Genomic DNA, 14,930 nt, shown 5'->3' with positions numbered 1-14,930 from the left:
CTATTAGTGAAATGTAAATTGTAAAAAGATACAAAAGTAAGGTTGATGCTATGATAAAAAATGCTACCCATGTAGACTACACAGTTATAACACTATAACATTATTTTGTGACATTCAGGACCAACATTTTTAGTGCATTTCATAATCATTTCCTTACATTTTACTTGGTTGCTTATTTATTTATTTTTTCACAAATGTAATATGTACTTGTATCTAGTAAAAACGGAGGACTATTACACTATGGGGTCTATTTACCAATGACCGCATAATATGAATGAAACTTTTCAATCCTCATCGCATAGATGCGGATTGAAAAGTTTCTCATATGTATTAAAAAATCAACACAGGAACAGCCGTTCCGAAAAACAGCTGCTCCTGTGAAGATTAACACTTACCTGTCACTGAAGTCTTCTCTTCTCCTCACTCTGTGGTACTGCTCGCCCCTCTTTCAATCCCTGTGCGCATGCGCCGACCAGTAAACTCGGGCATGCACACAGAGATCCCTGTCTGACGGAACCTGAGGCAAGTGGGGAGGGATCACATGATCCCTCCACACATGCGCTGTGCAGCCCTGCTCGTCAGAGCAGCGCCGTTTTCAGTGACACTTTTCAATTATGGTAATGTATGCCAGCTTCAGATGGCGCCAGCTTCAGATGGCGTACATTACCATGATTGAAAACTAAGTATCAGTCATTGATACATAGCGTTACTGAGCACTTCCCATACACTGTTATGGGGAGTGCTCAGTAAACCGATGAGAGAAGCAAAGCAGCAGATATCTGAGATATCTGCTGCGATGCTGCAATAATACATAGTAATTTAGTGGCAAGTCCCCGAAAACTGCTGTTTTCGGGGATTTACCTCTAAATTAGAGGGGAGAGATCTTTAATAAATAGGCCCCTGTGTGTGTTACTTTTCATTTTTATATTGTCATTTATCAATGTACAATCTTCTATTTGAAAGCAAACACTTAAACAAGCACCATAAACATGTTCTATTGATCTCAATAAAGCCATTAGTTCTCAGAGAAATAACATAGTGCAAACAAAAGATGTGAAGCCTAAAGACAACAAAAATGGCATTATAGTAAATTGAAAAAAAAATCCACGAGAAAGCCCAAACAACCACTACAAAAGGAAAACTTACGTATAGCATCCATTTCCAAAATTGCTTGTTTTGCCTAGAATTTAAATTAATAATGTTACTTATTGCAGACAATGTTATATACACTGAACAGATTGCTCAGTTAAGACATACAAACACCATATAAAGCATATGAATATCTAAGCAAATAGTTTCCTTATAAATATATTCTATTTTAACATATTGTGCATTCTGATATTTAAATGTTCTATATTTTTTTGTAAAAGCATGGAAGAGGTCTTGTTAAGGAAATGCACAATTTTAATAAACTATCCAGGAAGCAAAAGTTGCATATGTCTACCACTAGGTGTCAGTAATAGACTATCTCCCAATATACTGTACTTTTAGATGACTTCAACTACTGATTTTTCACCCTAATTAATTGTTTTCAGGTCTCTAAAGATAACAAAATATCACACTGACTCACAGTTATATTTCAGAATGACAATTAAAAGAAAATAAATACTTTTAATTGTTTTAGATTATATTGTTAGAATGTGTTACTTTCAGTTAGATTGAAGCATAATCCTGCTGTAGTTTCTGCAGTGGTTTCTTAAACCAAGATCTACTTGCTCAGAGAATGGCACCGGCTGCTGTCACCAAGTGTATTCTGCCCATTTTCAATCATCTCTTCCCTAGATGTATGACTTTCATAGGATGTTACTCTGAATGCAATTATTTTTTTGTTTTGGCTGCTGGGTTGCTGCAATCCAACAAGTCCATGCTTGGATTTAACTTTTTTTGGATCCTAGTTGATTTTTGCTCCGCCCACCCAGACAAATCCATACCTCCATCAGGTCTCATATGTATAACATAAATGTGTTCTATCAATAATTACTCTGTGATGTAAGGTTATTTGCCAATGCTTCTGTCCTGGTAAGCATACATAAGAAATAAAATGTGTTAAATCTGCACTTTCACTTATGTGGTCAATATTACTAAGCTTCTTGCTAATCTATCCAGAACACTGGGGACTGCTTCAAGCAGTTGTTTTACCCTGGGCAAATTAATTCCACTCGTCACTTTAAAATGGTGGAGGAGCAGGATCGGAGCATAAAGGCCATCTCTAGTAGGTGGCAGTGTTGCTGTAAAATAATGAGCAAACCAACCAAATGATGCCTGGGCAGCACAGTGGCCTAGTGGTTAGCACTTCTGCCTCACAGCACTGGGGTCATGAGTTCGATTCCTGACCATTGCCTTATCTGTGTAGAGTTTGTATGTTCTCCCTGTGTTTGCGTGGGTTTCCTCCGGGTGCTCCCGTTTCCTCCCACACTCCAAAAACATACGTGTAGGTTAACTGGCTGCTAACAAATTGACCCTAGTCTGTGTGTCTATGTGTGTGTTAGGGAATTTAGACTGTAAGCTCCAATAGGACATGGACTGATGTGAGTGAGTTCTCTGTACAGCACTGCGGAAATAGTGGCGCTTTATAAACAACTGATGATGATGCCTTATTATGTGTGTGCTTCACAAGAAATAACAAAATGTGTGGGCTTATACTTCCAAGTTTACATACACGAGGGAAACCACAATAAATCAGTTAGCATGGTATAAAACTATAGCTTTTAGTCTATTAATTAAAATAAATATCATCTCTTTTGGCCTAAATACTGACACATTTCACAGGATATAGCTAAAGTGCATGTTCATGCATACGCTGTTCTCCACTTGCATGTGAACTGATCTGCCTACTGGAGCGCAATGTGCCGCAAGTGTCAAATGTTAGCAGCTGAAAATACGGCTGTAGTGCACCCGTGCAGTGTGACACAATTAGACGAATATGGCACAAATGCATTTGCATCAAACTCTAAAGTCAGGCCCATGATCTCTGTATACAAAGATACATTTACAGAGAATTTACATGCATAATCAGAAGAAATGTATGGCATTTTGTGGTATAACAGCTTGCAGGTTGTATACTTGCGGAGTAACTAAAAAAGCAACATTTGAATTTTAAAAGGTTTATGGTAGTTTGTAGAAGGTACGAGAAAGGTGCAATGCAGCCTGTCTAAAAACGACCAGTGTAAATCTATGCATATACCTTTGCTGGTATTTTTGCCGGGTGGTTTTCTAGTATCAATCTCTTCAGGTGTAGAATCCATAGACGTTTATCCTGCTGAGATTTGGCCTGTAAAAAGAACATTTACAGAAACACTAGTAAGTCAATGGCATCATTTTAATGCGGTGGGTGTGAGGCTGTACCATCCTATTATACAATGTACAGCTAAAGCAGTTTATCATTATCTGCAGATGTTTTTGCAACTTTTTATTCCTCCCATTTACTTTTCTAAATGAGGAAATAAGTTCATATTTACATATATGGATTCACATACATGATTAAAACCAACTGTGTTTTCAGAAAGTAAAATCAGAGACACAGAAGTGAAGATGTCTCCTGTATGCTCTGCAGTGCTATTTAGACACACACATTGACGACAGTGGTGGGTTTTAGCCATTACACGTTACATATACATGTACATGGGGGAGCGCACACCACAGCAATGACACCAGCTGCTCATGGCAATGGTTTCTAACACAAGAGGTCTAGACGTGAAGGGAAAAAAAAAAAAAAGTTTGTAACCCCAACACCAATCATTTTCTTCTGCTCCTCTTACCAAACAGTACAAGGAAGAAAGCTTTGCATATAATATTAAAACTCTGATATTCATACAGTTTAGCTTTTGATTATTGAAACCTTTGTCTCTTGCTCCATGGTGTCTGTTATCAGTTAAAACCGTCTGCTTCCTTAACAACTGGGGTTTTCATCTATCATGTTTGTAGATTAGGCACAGGAGAATTATTTGGGCAGACACACACTTGCTTGTGTTACCTTGAGCTCAATTAAAATAATAATTTATTGATTACCATGACAAAGGTAGTTACCATATTCATGGCAAATTTAAAAAAATACATTAGATGGTCCAGAACTCCGCTTGTTTTCAAGATATGTTCTGTGTCTGCTAAAACTACAATGAAAACTATACTGATTTATCAGTCTCTTTCCTGTGAATATAACACACCACTTGTAAATATTAAAGGGGGTTTCCGCTTTAAAATATATATTTTTGAATTGCCCCCCTCTCTTAAACAATATATTTATGCGAGTTGCTCCCCTTGGACCCCCACCATTCTTGTTATCTTTGTCGCTGATAGGGCCTGTCCATAGAAGAGATTGTACACAGAAAGACTGATGCAGAGTTGGTCGCAGAATGGGAGGAAATTGCTCTCTAAAAAATAAATAAATAAAAAAAAATCATGGAAAAATAGCGTATATCCGGCGTATGCTGAGCAGTGCACATCACCAGATGCATTCGCCTCCACATTGACAGTATATGCGCCTCGTGTGCAAGTCATCATCATTAACGAGTAACTGCACCTCCTCTATAGCAGGTGGAGATGAGTGCTTCCTAATAGGTGTAAATATGCATTCTAACATGAGACTCATGTTAGAATGCCCCTTCCCTCCTCGCCCTGCCTCTCCGGTCGTAAGTGTCAGAATAATAATAATGGGCGTACACCCACATTCTTGGTATGCACAGAGATTTCACACAAGATACGCTACGCAAACTCTACATCAGCCCCAGTGTGTATTTGTGAAAGCTGGCTGCTGATTGGAGGAGAAGTACCTATGTGCTCCTACAAAATTTGGTCAAATATCTAATTTTTCAAAAATTATCCAGCTATTGGATCAGGAAGTGATCAGAAAAGCAAAAGATAATTCTTTAACTCCTAGAGGGTGATCATACTCAACTGGGGGAATAAACGAATGCACTGCCACAATCCCAGATCTCTCATCCTCTCACTTCTGGAAGTCAACAACAAGTGCCATGATCTCTCTATAATGAGTGACAAGTTGCCCACAGGAAGCAGATCAATATGTGACATATCTCTCACATCTGTAGCTTCTTGGAAGCAGGAGACCACAAATATAAGAGATACATCTGTGTCAGGGAAAGCGATAAACCACTGTGTGCATGAACCTTTTGATTGCGGTGGTATTAATCCTACCAATCCTCACAGAGGGAAATCCAGAAAACATGAGCTGATATGGGGTACTTGAGTATCAAAGTTGATAAGCCATGCTCCAGAAGTGGTCTTTTTAAAAGTTTTGGAGTAACACAGGCGCTCTCATCAATAGATAACTTGTCTATAAGATCATGCTTATGTGCTGTTGTAACATCCCACCTCTCCAACTAATGATACATGTCAGGATCTTAGCCTTTCCTGTAAGAGCTTAGTGCTATGACCTCTTAGTGCTATGACTATGAAAGTTTAAATGTAATTACCTGTACTGTATGCTGGAGCTTGGGGTTCTTGTAGTGAAACACACTGAAGCTGAGAGGCTCCTTAGGAATCACCTCTACCAACATAAGATTGCAGCACTACAGGAGACAAGACAGACGTGTGGGTTTTAGCAGCTATTAATGGCATTTCCGGTTCAAACTATGGACAATTCTTTAATGTTGACATCATCCATGATCTTATCTAGTAAAATATGTACTTCCAGGATGTTCTTTAAATATTATAAATTAAGCCAAGAAAAGTTTTAAATGGATTGGCAACCACACAAATCTTGTGTACTAAAAGTGGTACAAAATAACACTATGTTTTAAATAAAATGGTAATAAAAGTCAATAAAAAAAACCAAACAATTGAATAAAACAATTGAATAAAAAAAAAGTCATTGCTTTACAATTATTAACCATGATGATCCCACAAGTGATATTTGCAAAATACTGAAAAATTATATATATACACATAAATATACACACACACTCACACACACGCATATACAGGGCCTGATTCATTAAGGAACAGAAATAGCGATGCATTGCGCATTTTGCGCACAATTACAAAGGACCCTTACTGCAGCCTACGATTTCAGTGGCAGAACGGGGAGAAGAATGCACATATGCACAGTCCATTAACAGTAAGGGCGTGCCAAGCTCAAGCACATGCAGCAGTGTCAGAGTCAAACTTTGGGTATCTCAAAGGCAGCGTCGGACTGGCTCACCGGGATACTGGGAAAATCCCCGGTGGGCCTGGCTACCTTGCGGAAACACCTTCTTTTAGAAGTAGGCGGAGATCACCTGGATGCCCATTATCTTCACCAGAGGGCTCGCAGTCCTCTCAGTCGTCTCCGCTGCTGTCAGTGACAACCAGTCATCTTTCAAATGCGATCGCAGCTGCGATCATGTGACCCGCCCCTTCCCCTGTCAGCTGATGTTCCTGCCGCCAATGTGTGGCATAACATTGTTTTGGGGGCACTACTGTGTGGCATAACATTGTTTTGGGGGCACTACTGTGTGGCATAGGGGGGCTGCCTATACTAAACTATAGTGAGGTCACTAAAGGGAGGGGGTGATGGGATCTTTAATTTAATGCTGAGGTGGATTGGGTCTATAATTGAATGTGGGGCTGAGTGTGGGGAGGAGGGCTATCTATTAAATGTGAATATTAATTTTTTAATGCTGGGAATGGTCGTGGGAAATGGATGCATTAAACATAAATGCTATTAATTTATTGCTGGGGCTGTTTGGAGGGAGGGTAATAGGTTTATTTATTAAATTGGAATACTATTAATTTAATGTTGGGGTTGGTTGGAGGGAAATAGATGTATTTATCAAATGTGAGCACTATTACTTTAATGTTGAGGCTGGAGAGAGTCCTAATTATTAAATGTGGGTGCTGTTAATTTAATGGCAGGGATGGTTGGTGCTTCTAAATGTACCCATTATTTTTTCCAAATCGGGCCCTCAACATTCCAGGATCCAGACAAGCCACAACTAAAGAAACCAGTAGTCACAGGTGGTAAAAGTGACAACAACAGGTAGGACAGTTTGTCAAATGTTCTGAGTCTAGTGCAGACTTGGCTAACCTGTGGTACTCCAGGTGTTGTGAAACTACAAGTCCCAGCATACCCTTACAGCAATAAGCTGCTATATATTGGCAAAGCATGCTGGGGCTTGTAGTTTCACAACACCTGGAGTGCCACAGGTTAGCCAAGCCTGGTCTAGTGGGACCATCCTGATTTTTGGTGACTGTTCTGCCCAATCTAAGGGGCAGGTCAACACTGTGTACTCTCTATATACACACTGCATTCTTTATATACTACACTATGGTGATAGCTGTCCTTCGTGGGCTGACCACTCCCCATCTAGTGTCTGGTCCCGCCTCTGATGACTGACCACACCCATTCTGGTGGTCCCCTAGCGTTGCAGTCCCCCGGTGTGCCCTTCATGCCATAGTCAGACACTGCGGACCTAGACCCGTATTCATCAACAGACATATCTTTAGATCCGTTCCCTGTTGAATTCATGTTGTATGTGCGTTTAAAGAAAACAAAAAAAAAGACATTACATTCTTTGATGAATCAGGCCATATGGGTAGGTAAAATTATATATACACATACATTTACACACACACACACACACACATTTACGCAGATACACACAACATAAATAATGAAATATAAAAAGGATCCAAGTGTTTCTGGAGTTTGTGATTTCTGTGAAAGCTTGTCTTGACTTGAAATGCATAAATAATTATACTAATATTGTACAGTCAAATTGGAGTAATGATATTTATCTGTCTGACATTTAACGATTTCTATTTAAAATCAACCTATCATTAGTGTAAATGTGCTATTGTGGATATCCTTTGACTGCTACATCAGTGTTTGTTTACTTTAGTTTTTATCTTAGCAAAAACATCATGTATCTATTAATTACCATCATATCATTAGATATCTTGATGTGCTATCTTCAAATTTTTATCCTCACAACATCATAGTAAACATTAATAACCCATGCTTCCACTATTTTCCACAGTTAGTATGGATTACAACATAAAGGTGAGATGTTTAATATGTTTTTAACGAGGCTTCATCATCCTCACTATTTATCATTTAAATGTCACCAGAGCAACTTAGCAATATTCAGCTCCCCGGCAGCACTGGCAGGCAGCGGTAGGAGGAGTAAGTTTAGTGAAAAAAAATATTTAAGAAAAAAAAAAAAAAAAAAAAAAAAAAGGATATAAAAAACTTAAAAAGTGCATAATTTTAATAATAAAGCATTTTTTATATGGGCACTAGCAATAGGAGGACAGAGGCGGTGCTTGTAACTCATAAATAGGCTTCCCCATGCTTTGCTATTACTGGTGATAGCATAGTCACTCCTCCCTTTAGTCTGATTGTCTGGTCCCCATTGGCCCCACCCCCTGGTCATGATTGGCCACACCCGTTGATCAGCATCTTAGCGATTTAAAAGGTATGTTTGCTGCTAGGGGGCGATTGCCTTGATTGCCCCCACTGGATCTGCCACTGCTTTAATACAATAGACCCCTATGTCTTTTTCCTGGTAAGCAACCAATTTGTTGTAACATTTATCAGTGCAAATATTTATCTTGTACAGTTAGAGATGTGTTATAATTACATCCATTTATTTATATGGAGCGAGAGAGAGTCCTCACGGTTGTAGAAGGCAGATCTTTTAAAAACACACACAAAAAGAGAGGTCCTTTATGAACATAAATATTAGCATATCTGTGACTCTTGCACGCTAAGGATTAAACAGTCGTGATCCTTTGACACATTTCTTAGTCATGCCCTTTCTTTACAAATAATAATTTTCAAGTGTTATACACTAAAAGCTTCATGTGACTACTGAATCACTGCTGGCCTGTTAGACGAATGTGTAGCAGCCACAAAGGAAACCTTGTTGGAATGAATGAGATGCAGTGCAGCCAACTCTCCAGAGCTGTGACCTACCAGGATATGGGCTTTATATGTGTAAGAGTCGTCTCTCTTCTTTGTGATGAGGAGCAGCCGGTCAAACAGAAACAAAGTGCGCTCGTTCTTGGCTCGTTGAAAACGAAATGTGCCCTCTAAAACCAACTCCCCGTAACTTGTCAGGTCTGGTCCTTTCCAATTAGTAAGCAAGCTCTGAATCTCCTGAAGAGGATATAAAATACAGTATAAATGTTAGCAGTGGAAAATTTAACACAGAGATAAAACAGAACATAGGTGAACAGCTATAACTTATATTCTAAATACTTCCAGTAACATAATAGAGAATATGTTAAGTTGTAGTAAAAAGTTTTTCTACACTCAACTATTACAAAAAAAAAATAAAAAAAAATACAACTCTATTTCATATTAAAGTCATTCCAATTTGGCTGACCTCCATTATTATGAATGGAAGCTTGGAACTGCTAATCTGCTGGGTCAGCTCAGGCCAAGCCTCACTAATTACTACCAAATCAGCATCAAAACAGTTCCATGGATGTGATGACGTTTCAGTAGAGCCTTGTATTGCACTTACACAATTTGCTAGGTGCAATAATATTGGATAATGCACCCCCCACTGTAAATTATATGAATATTAGAAATAACAGAGAAGTTATGTGACTTTATAAATGCATGAGACTGTAGGCAGACCAATATCCATAATCATTCACAGTAGGGAGTAGATTATTCCTTATAATACACATGTTTACCTAAAGAATCACTATTTATACAGCTATTATTTATGGGAGCTAACATAGCTATTAAAGTTACTTGTATACTATATAGCAAATCATATACACATACACATTTATATATACAGTACAGAGATTTGTGATGGGTATTTTGATGAAGCAAAACATATGTGAGCAATGAATTTATAAAGACATATAGACAAATACTGGAAATTATCTTAAGACTGAACAGCTGGCTGCGTCAGAAATGAAATGATTGCTCTGCAGAGTTTAACATGAAAGCTGACGAGACAGAAAATTTACATTTTTGTAATAAGAGAAAGCTAAAGTATTAGGAATCATTATCTAAAATCTACTATCTCTGCATGGAAACTAAAAGAGCATATCAGAGATATGCAAGGTTATGAATTGTACAGATTTTATACACTAAGGGTGTACCACAAAATCTGGGGATCTCCAATGCCTTTGTACACCTACATGTCAGCAAAGAATAAATGAAGACTTTAAAAACAACCCGTAAATGCAGAATGTGTTCTATTATAGGTATAAGGGGACGAGACCGGATTACTGAAACTTCAAACATAGCACAGAATTCAAGGACTTTTATGAGGAGCAAATAGCTGTGTGCCCTCCGGCAAAGCAGGCAACTCCCCTGCAGAATGTACCCTCCCCACAGCTTTATCTTATTTAAATAATCCTGTCCACTTATGGGATTAATCCACACTTAGCAGAAAATGCCCATGATCTGTCCAACACCTCCTATCAGATGGTGAAAACAGATCCTGCCATCATGGCCTACAAGTTCATGCACTTCCCTGTAAAAACTTGGAGCACTTGTACAAATCCAGGCACAGAACATCACAAAAGAGCATTGTTTATACAATGATACACATGTAGTCCATACATGACCCTTGCTGGGTATATTGCATGTATATACCACACAATCAGGTTAATTACAGGACTATGGACAGGACACAGTCCCTAACATATTCTGAGTCATCTTCTCAGAGAACTTATATAGCCGATATAGTATTGTATACAGTTTCTTCCTAGCATAAACTATTACACAGAGTGGCGGAACTACCACTGCTGCAGCGGGTGCGGTGCACCGGGGCCCATGGAGATAATGGGGCACGCTGCATGGGGAACTAGAGAGCTGTGGGACTCTGTTACCTCTTCTCAGCACCATGGCCCAGAGCTCACTAGTTCTGCCTCTGACTACACAAGCAGCTTCATATCAATTTCACCTAAATTCCACCCCAGTACTGATATATATGCATCTGTATTGGAAAGTTCTTCAGAATAAATAATAGTAGTAACGGTGGCTTAGTGGTTAGCACTTCTGCCTCACAGCACCGGGGTCATGAGTTCAATTCCCGACCATGGCCTTATCTGTGTGGAGTTTGTATGTTCTCCCCGTGTTTGCGTGGGTTTCCTCCGGGTGCTCCGGTTTCCTCCCACGCTCCAAAAACATACTGGTAGGTTAATTGGATGCTATCAAAATTGACCCTAGTCCGTGTGTCTGTGTATATTTGGGAATTTAGACTGTAAGCTCCAATGGGGCAGGGACTGATGTGAGTGAGTTCTCTGTACAGCACTGCGGAATCAGTAGCGCTATATAAATAAATGGTGTTGGTGATGGTAATAATGGTAGTAATAGCAATACTACTACCACTACTACTAATAGCAAAGTCTTATTGTGACGTATTTTAAACAAATTTATTTATCCCTTATTTTCAGAATATAAAAGATATTTAAGTGCAGGTAGAGATGGGATGAGTTGACAAGTCTGAATTAGGAAGTTCTTATAATATCATGAAAACCAAAAGGTACCTGAAGTCTGATATCATGCTCATGTTTTCTTTTCATGTCATTAATATGCCAAGCAACCCTCTGCATTGTGTCAATGGCATCCAGTACGACATCATATCCATCTGTATCTTTATCCAGGTGGTTGGATATCTCCTGAGATAGACAATGAAGACAATGTTAATGTATCAACAGTGGAATTGTTCAGCATTTACATAACATGCAAGCTTAACAGGCTCTTATAAATACCCTCTTCTAGTGCTAGAGAAATGTATGTGCCGTATCACTGAGTATTCACAATGATCACACTAGTGCAGTGGTTACCAAACTGTGCGCCTAGGCTCCCTGGGGTGCCTCGGTGATCTCACAGGGGTGCCTCGGCCAGGGCCATTGCTAAGCAAGGCGGGGGACTAATTGGTAATTATTTTGGCTTAGGGGTGCCTTCAAAAAATTATGGAGACCCTAAGGGTGCCTTGAACAGAAAAAGTTCGGAATCCATTGCACTAGTGCATTGACAGCCAAATGCTAATAATCCTGAACTAGAAAATCCTAAAATCAGGACAATTGCAGACTGTCCATCGTTGACCTCGTGGCTCAAATAAAAAGTTCACATTGCTAGCTTTCCACATCTTAGACAGCCATGTTCTTTTACTGGCACTAGAAAGAGGACATGTCTGAGGAGACAGGAGAACAGAAAGTACTGATTGGGGTTATAAACAGCAATACAACCTAATAGGCAGCAGAAGATGGTGGATACACACAATCAAATCTAAATAACTATCATATATATATATATATATATATATATATATATATATATATATATATATATATATATATATATATATATATATTATATATATATACACACACATACATATATACACATATATACATACATATATATATATATATACATATATATATATATATATATATATATATATACATACATACATACATATACATACATACACACACCCTGGTGCACTGCTTTGCCCGGGGGCCCGTAATAGGCACAGGGGCGGACCTAGACTTTATGTTTAGGGGGGGGGCGATTTTGCATAATCACGCCCCTCCTTTACTCTGACTGGCTGGTCCACGTTTAGCCCCGTCTCCTGCTCGCAATTAGCCCCGCCCCCACCCATTTTGATCGGCGGCTGGGATCTAGCTTTCTCGAATGCCCCGATCGCCCCCCCCTGGATCCGCCACTGCACAGGCAGTGGAGCAGCCATTGTGTGAGCCACAGCAATATTCATGAGAATGCTGACTGTAGTTACACTAGAAACAATTCCATCACTGGCTAATTTATAAAAACTATTCCTGGGGTATGGGCAGTATTCACTGGGTTGTAGTTATTATTCATTAATATTGGTTCAAGCACATAAATAGATGCCTGCACCCAGGTGCAACAAGCCTTATAGTGCCCATTGTTCCTTGGTTTTTAGGGCATAATATATGTCATTAAGGTGCAGTAATTCATGCCATAGTCGGACTATCCAAAGCATTAAGACAAACTTCACACTGTATGTTCACCTGGTGAAGGCTGAACACATAATAGCTAGAACGCATGCAGCTAATTGACTAGAAACCAGCAACATCACTGAAGAACTAGTGACATTACTGTTGGTCTCATGTTGTAATGATGTCACTTGTTCCTAGTAAATGGATAGGCTGTGTCCTCATGAATATGAGCCCACAAACCGTCTGCCTCCTATGGGTGTAGGTGAAAGGTACATTTAATGTGAATTGCAATTTACCTCTGGAATATATTAAAAATAGACTTCTTGAAATAAAATATATTTCAATGTTCTTTCTGGCTACACTACTTGGTTTAATTTGTCTTCCTTTACACTATACATAAATGACAAGTCTTTAAGCCAAAATATATTGTAAGTTGTTTTAAGACACTATTAGTTTTAGAATCTTATACTTTTCAGCAGTTATAATAAGCAAACAATGACTTGCCTTAGGTCATTAAACCTATAAGCATGTGTGCTCAGGACCATGACTTTCACTGCCAGCCACACCTAGTAATTGATCTTAAGCCAACCTGTCTTTTCTTCTAATTCTTTATTTTCATTTTAGCAAACACATTCATCTCATAAATCCAGATACTGTCTGTCCACCTGAGAACACTTACATGCAACAGCAAGTGGTACTTAAGGATCCTCTGAACAGGTTTTAAAAGGTAGGACCCCAAAGGAAGACAATGTTGTAGAACTTCCTGACGTTCCCGAAAGAACTTGGCAAGGATTTTGTTTCTCATGCATTCTGTTAATACAGCCACAGATCTGTAAATATATAGCCGATGGTTAATGTACAGGTATTTTTGACAAAACTGAAAAACATTTAATCTGCACCAATATGAGGAACCACCTTTGTGTTGCATTTAATAAGGGCACTAGCAATCAAAAGGTTCAAATCAAGCTGCCATTAACCCCCTAGAATTTAAGAACAAGTTGTGAATCATACCGTGTTGGTTCGGGCACCATACTGTCACCGTGTCAGTTTGACCGGCATCTCACATAGCTATTCTGTGCTCTCAGAAGACCCTGATCTTTCTCCTATTGTATGCTAATTTTCTGCCCACATCATGTCCCTGCCCTCTGTCAAATCAGCCCTCTGCTCTTGCTCACTCACATGAGTGGATATGTCACTGCCTGCCATAAAATCTGCATATTCCTTTACTGAAATACTTTGTGCTACTGTGTGAATTCGGCTCTGATTGGATGCAGCTTATTCTATTCCCACCGATCTTATTTTAACTTCCGTTTGCTTAGTGTAAGATATGCAGATTTGTACTGCACATGCCAACTAACATGCACTCCAATGTCCTTATGTCATTCTGACACTTGCACCTCCGTGCTCTTGGAAGGGCAGTATGGAGGAGGGAATGGATGTGCACATGCAGTCAGAGTACAGTAAGGGCGCGTTCACATAATTGCAAGCAGTGGAAGACCTGCACGGAGACAGTCAGTAGCTGTATCACTTGTGGATTCCTGAGTCCTGGTGCAAATAAATGCTGATGACGATTGCCGTCGCCAGTACTAGCTAGCCACTTCTGATTGGCTGATTGATTGCAGATTCATCTCTGAAGCTTTCTTCATTGTGTGTTACAAATTTTTGTTGTGCTTATGGCCTGGTTGGCTGTAAGTACGCCTAACATAAACTTTGTGGATATGCCACTGGTGCAGAGCTGGATGTATCTTGAGAGGACTCTGACTCAGTATGAGTCCCTATGTTCTGACAGTACATTTGTGCAATCATCTGCTATACACAGTTTGTTAGCTGTGTGATAAGCTCATTAACATACTTAATAGGTCCCATCCTTTTGCATGAAACCCTTCAGTTCAAAACAGTGTTTTGGTATTGTATTGCATGACTGAATAGGTAAACATACAAGTATAATGAATTCTTCACATATTCAATTTCATTTTTCTCTCCTTATAGTTATGGTTGAACATCACTAAGGGGAATGTGATACCTTGCTTAAATAT

General features: G+C 39.1%; 1 protein-coding gene across 5 annotated transcripts in view; it reads right to left on the bottom strand.

Moving 5' to 3' along the window:
* Positions 1-14,930, bottom strand: part of PLEKHG1 (pleckstrin homology and RhoGEF domain containing G1) — a 188,652-nt gene that overhangs the window by 12,342 nt on the left and 161,380 nt on the right. For all 5 annotated transcript variants that reach the window (XM_075203613.1, XM_075203614.1, XM_075203616.1 and 2 more), the window contains 6 exons: positions 13,574-13,724; positions 11,455-11,586; positions 8,912-9,094; positions 5,430-5,525; positions 3,185-3,271; positions 1,147-1,180 (listed from right to left, as the gene is read on the bottom strand). In XM_075203613.1, the coding sequence (XP_075059714.1) occupies positions 1,147-1,180; positions 3,185-3,271; positions 5,430-5,525; positions 8,912-9,094; positions 11,455-11,586; positions 13,574-13,724 (683 nt within the window). The remainder of the gene's footprint in view (positions 1-1,146; positions 1,181-3,184; positions 3,272-5,429; positions 5,526-8,911; positions 9,095-11,454; positions 11,587-13,573; positions 13,725-14,930) is intronic.

Source organism: Mixophyes fleayi, chromosome 3 (genome assembly GCF_038048845.1).
Source record: "Mixophyes fleayi isolate aMixFle1 chromosome 3, aMixFle1.hap1, whole genome shotgun sequence".
Lineage (NCBI taxonomy): Eukaryota > Metazoa > Chordata > Amphibia > Anura > Limnodynastidae > Mixophyes > Mixophyes fleayi.
Note: the sequence above shows the minus strand (reverse complement) of the source record. Positions and strands in the feature narration are given on the sequence as shown.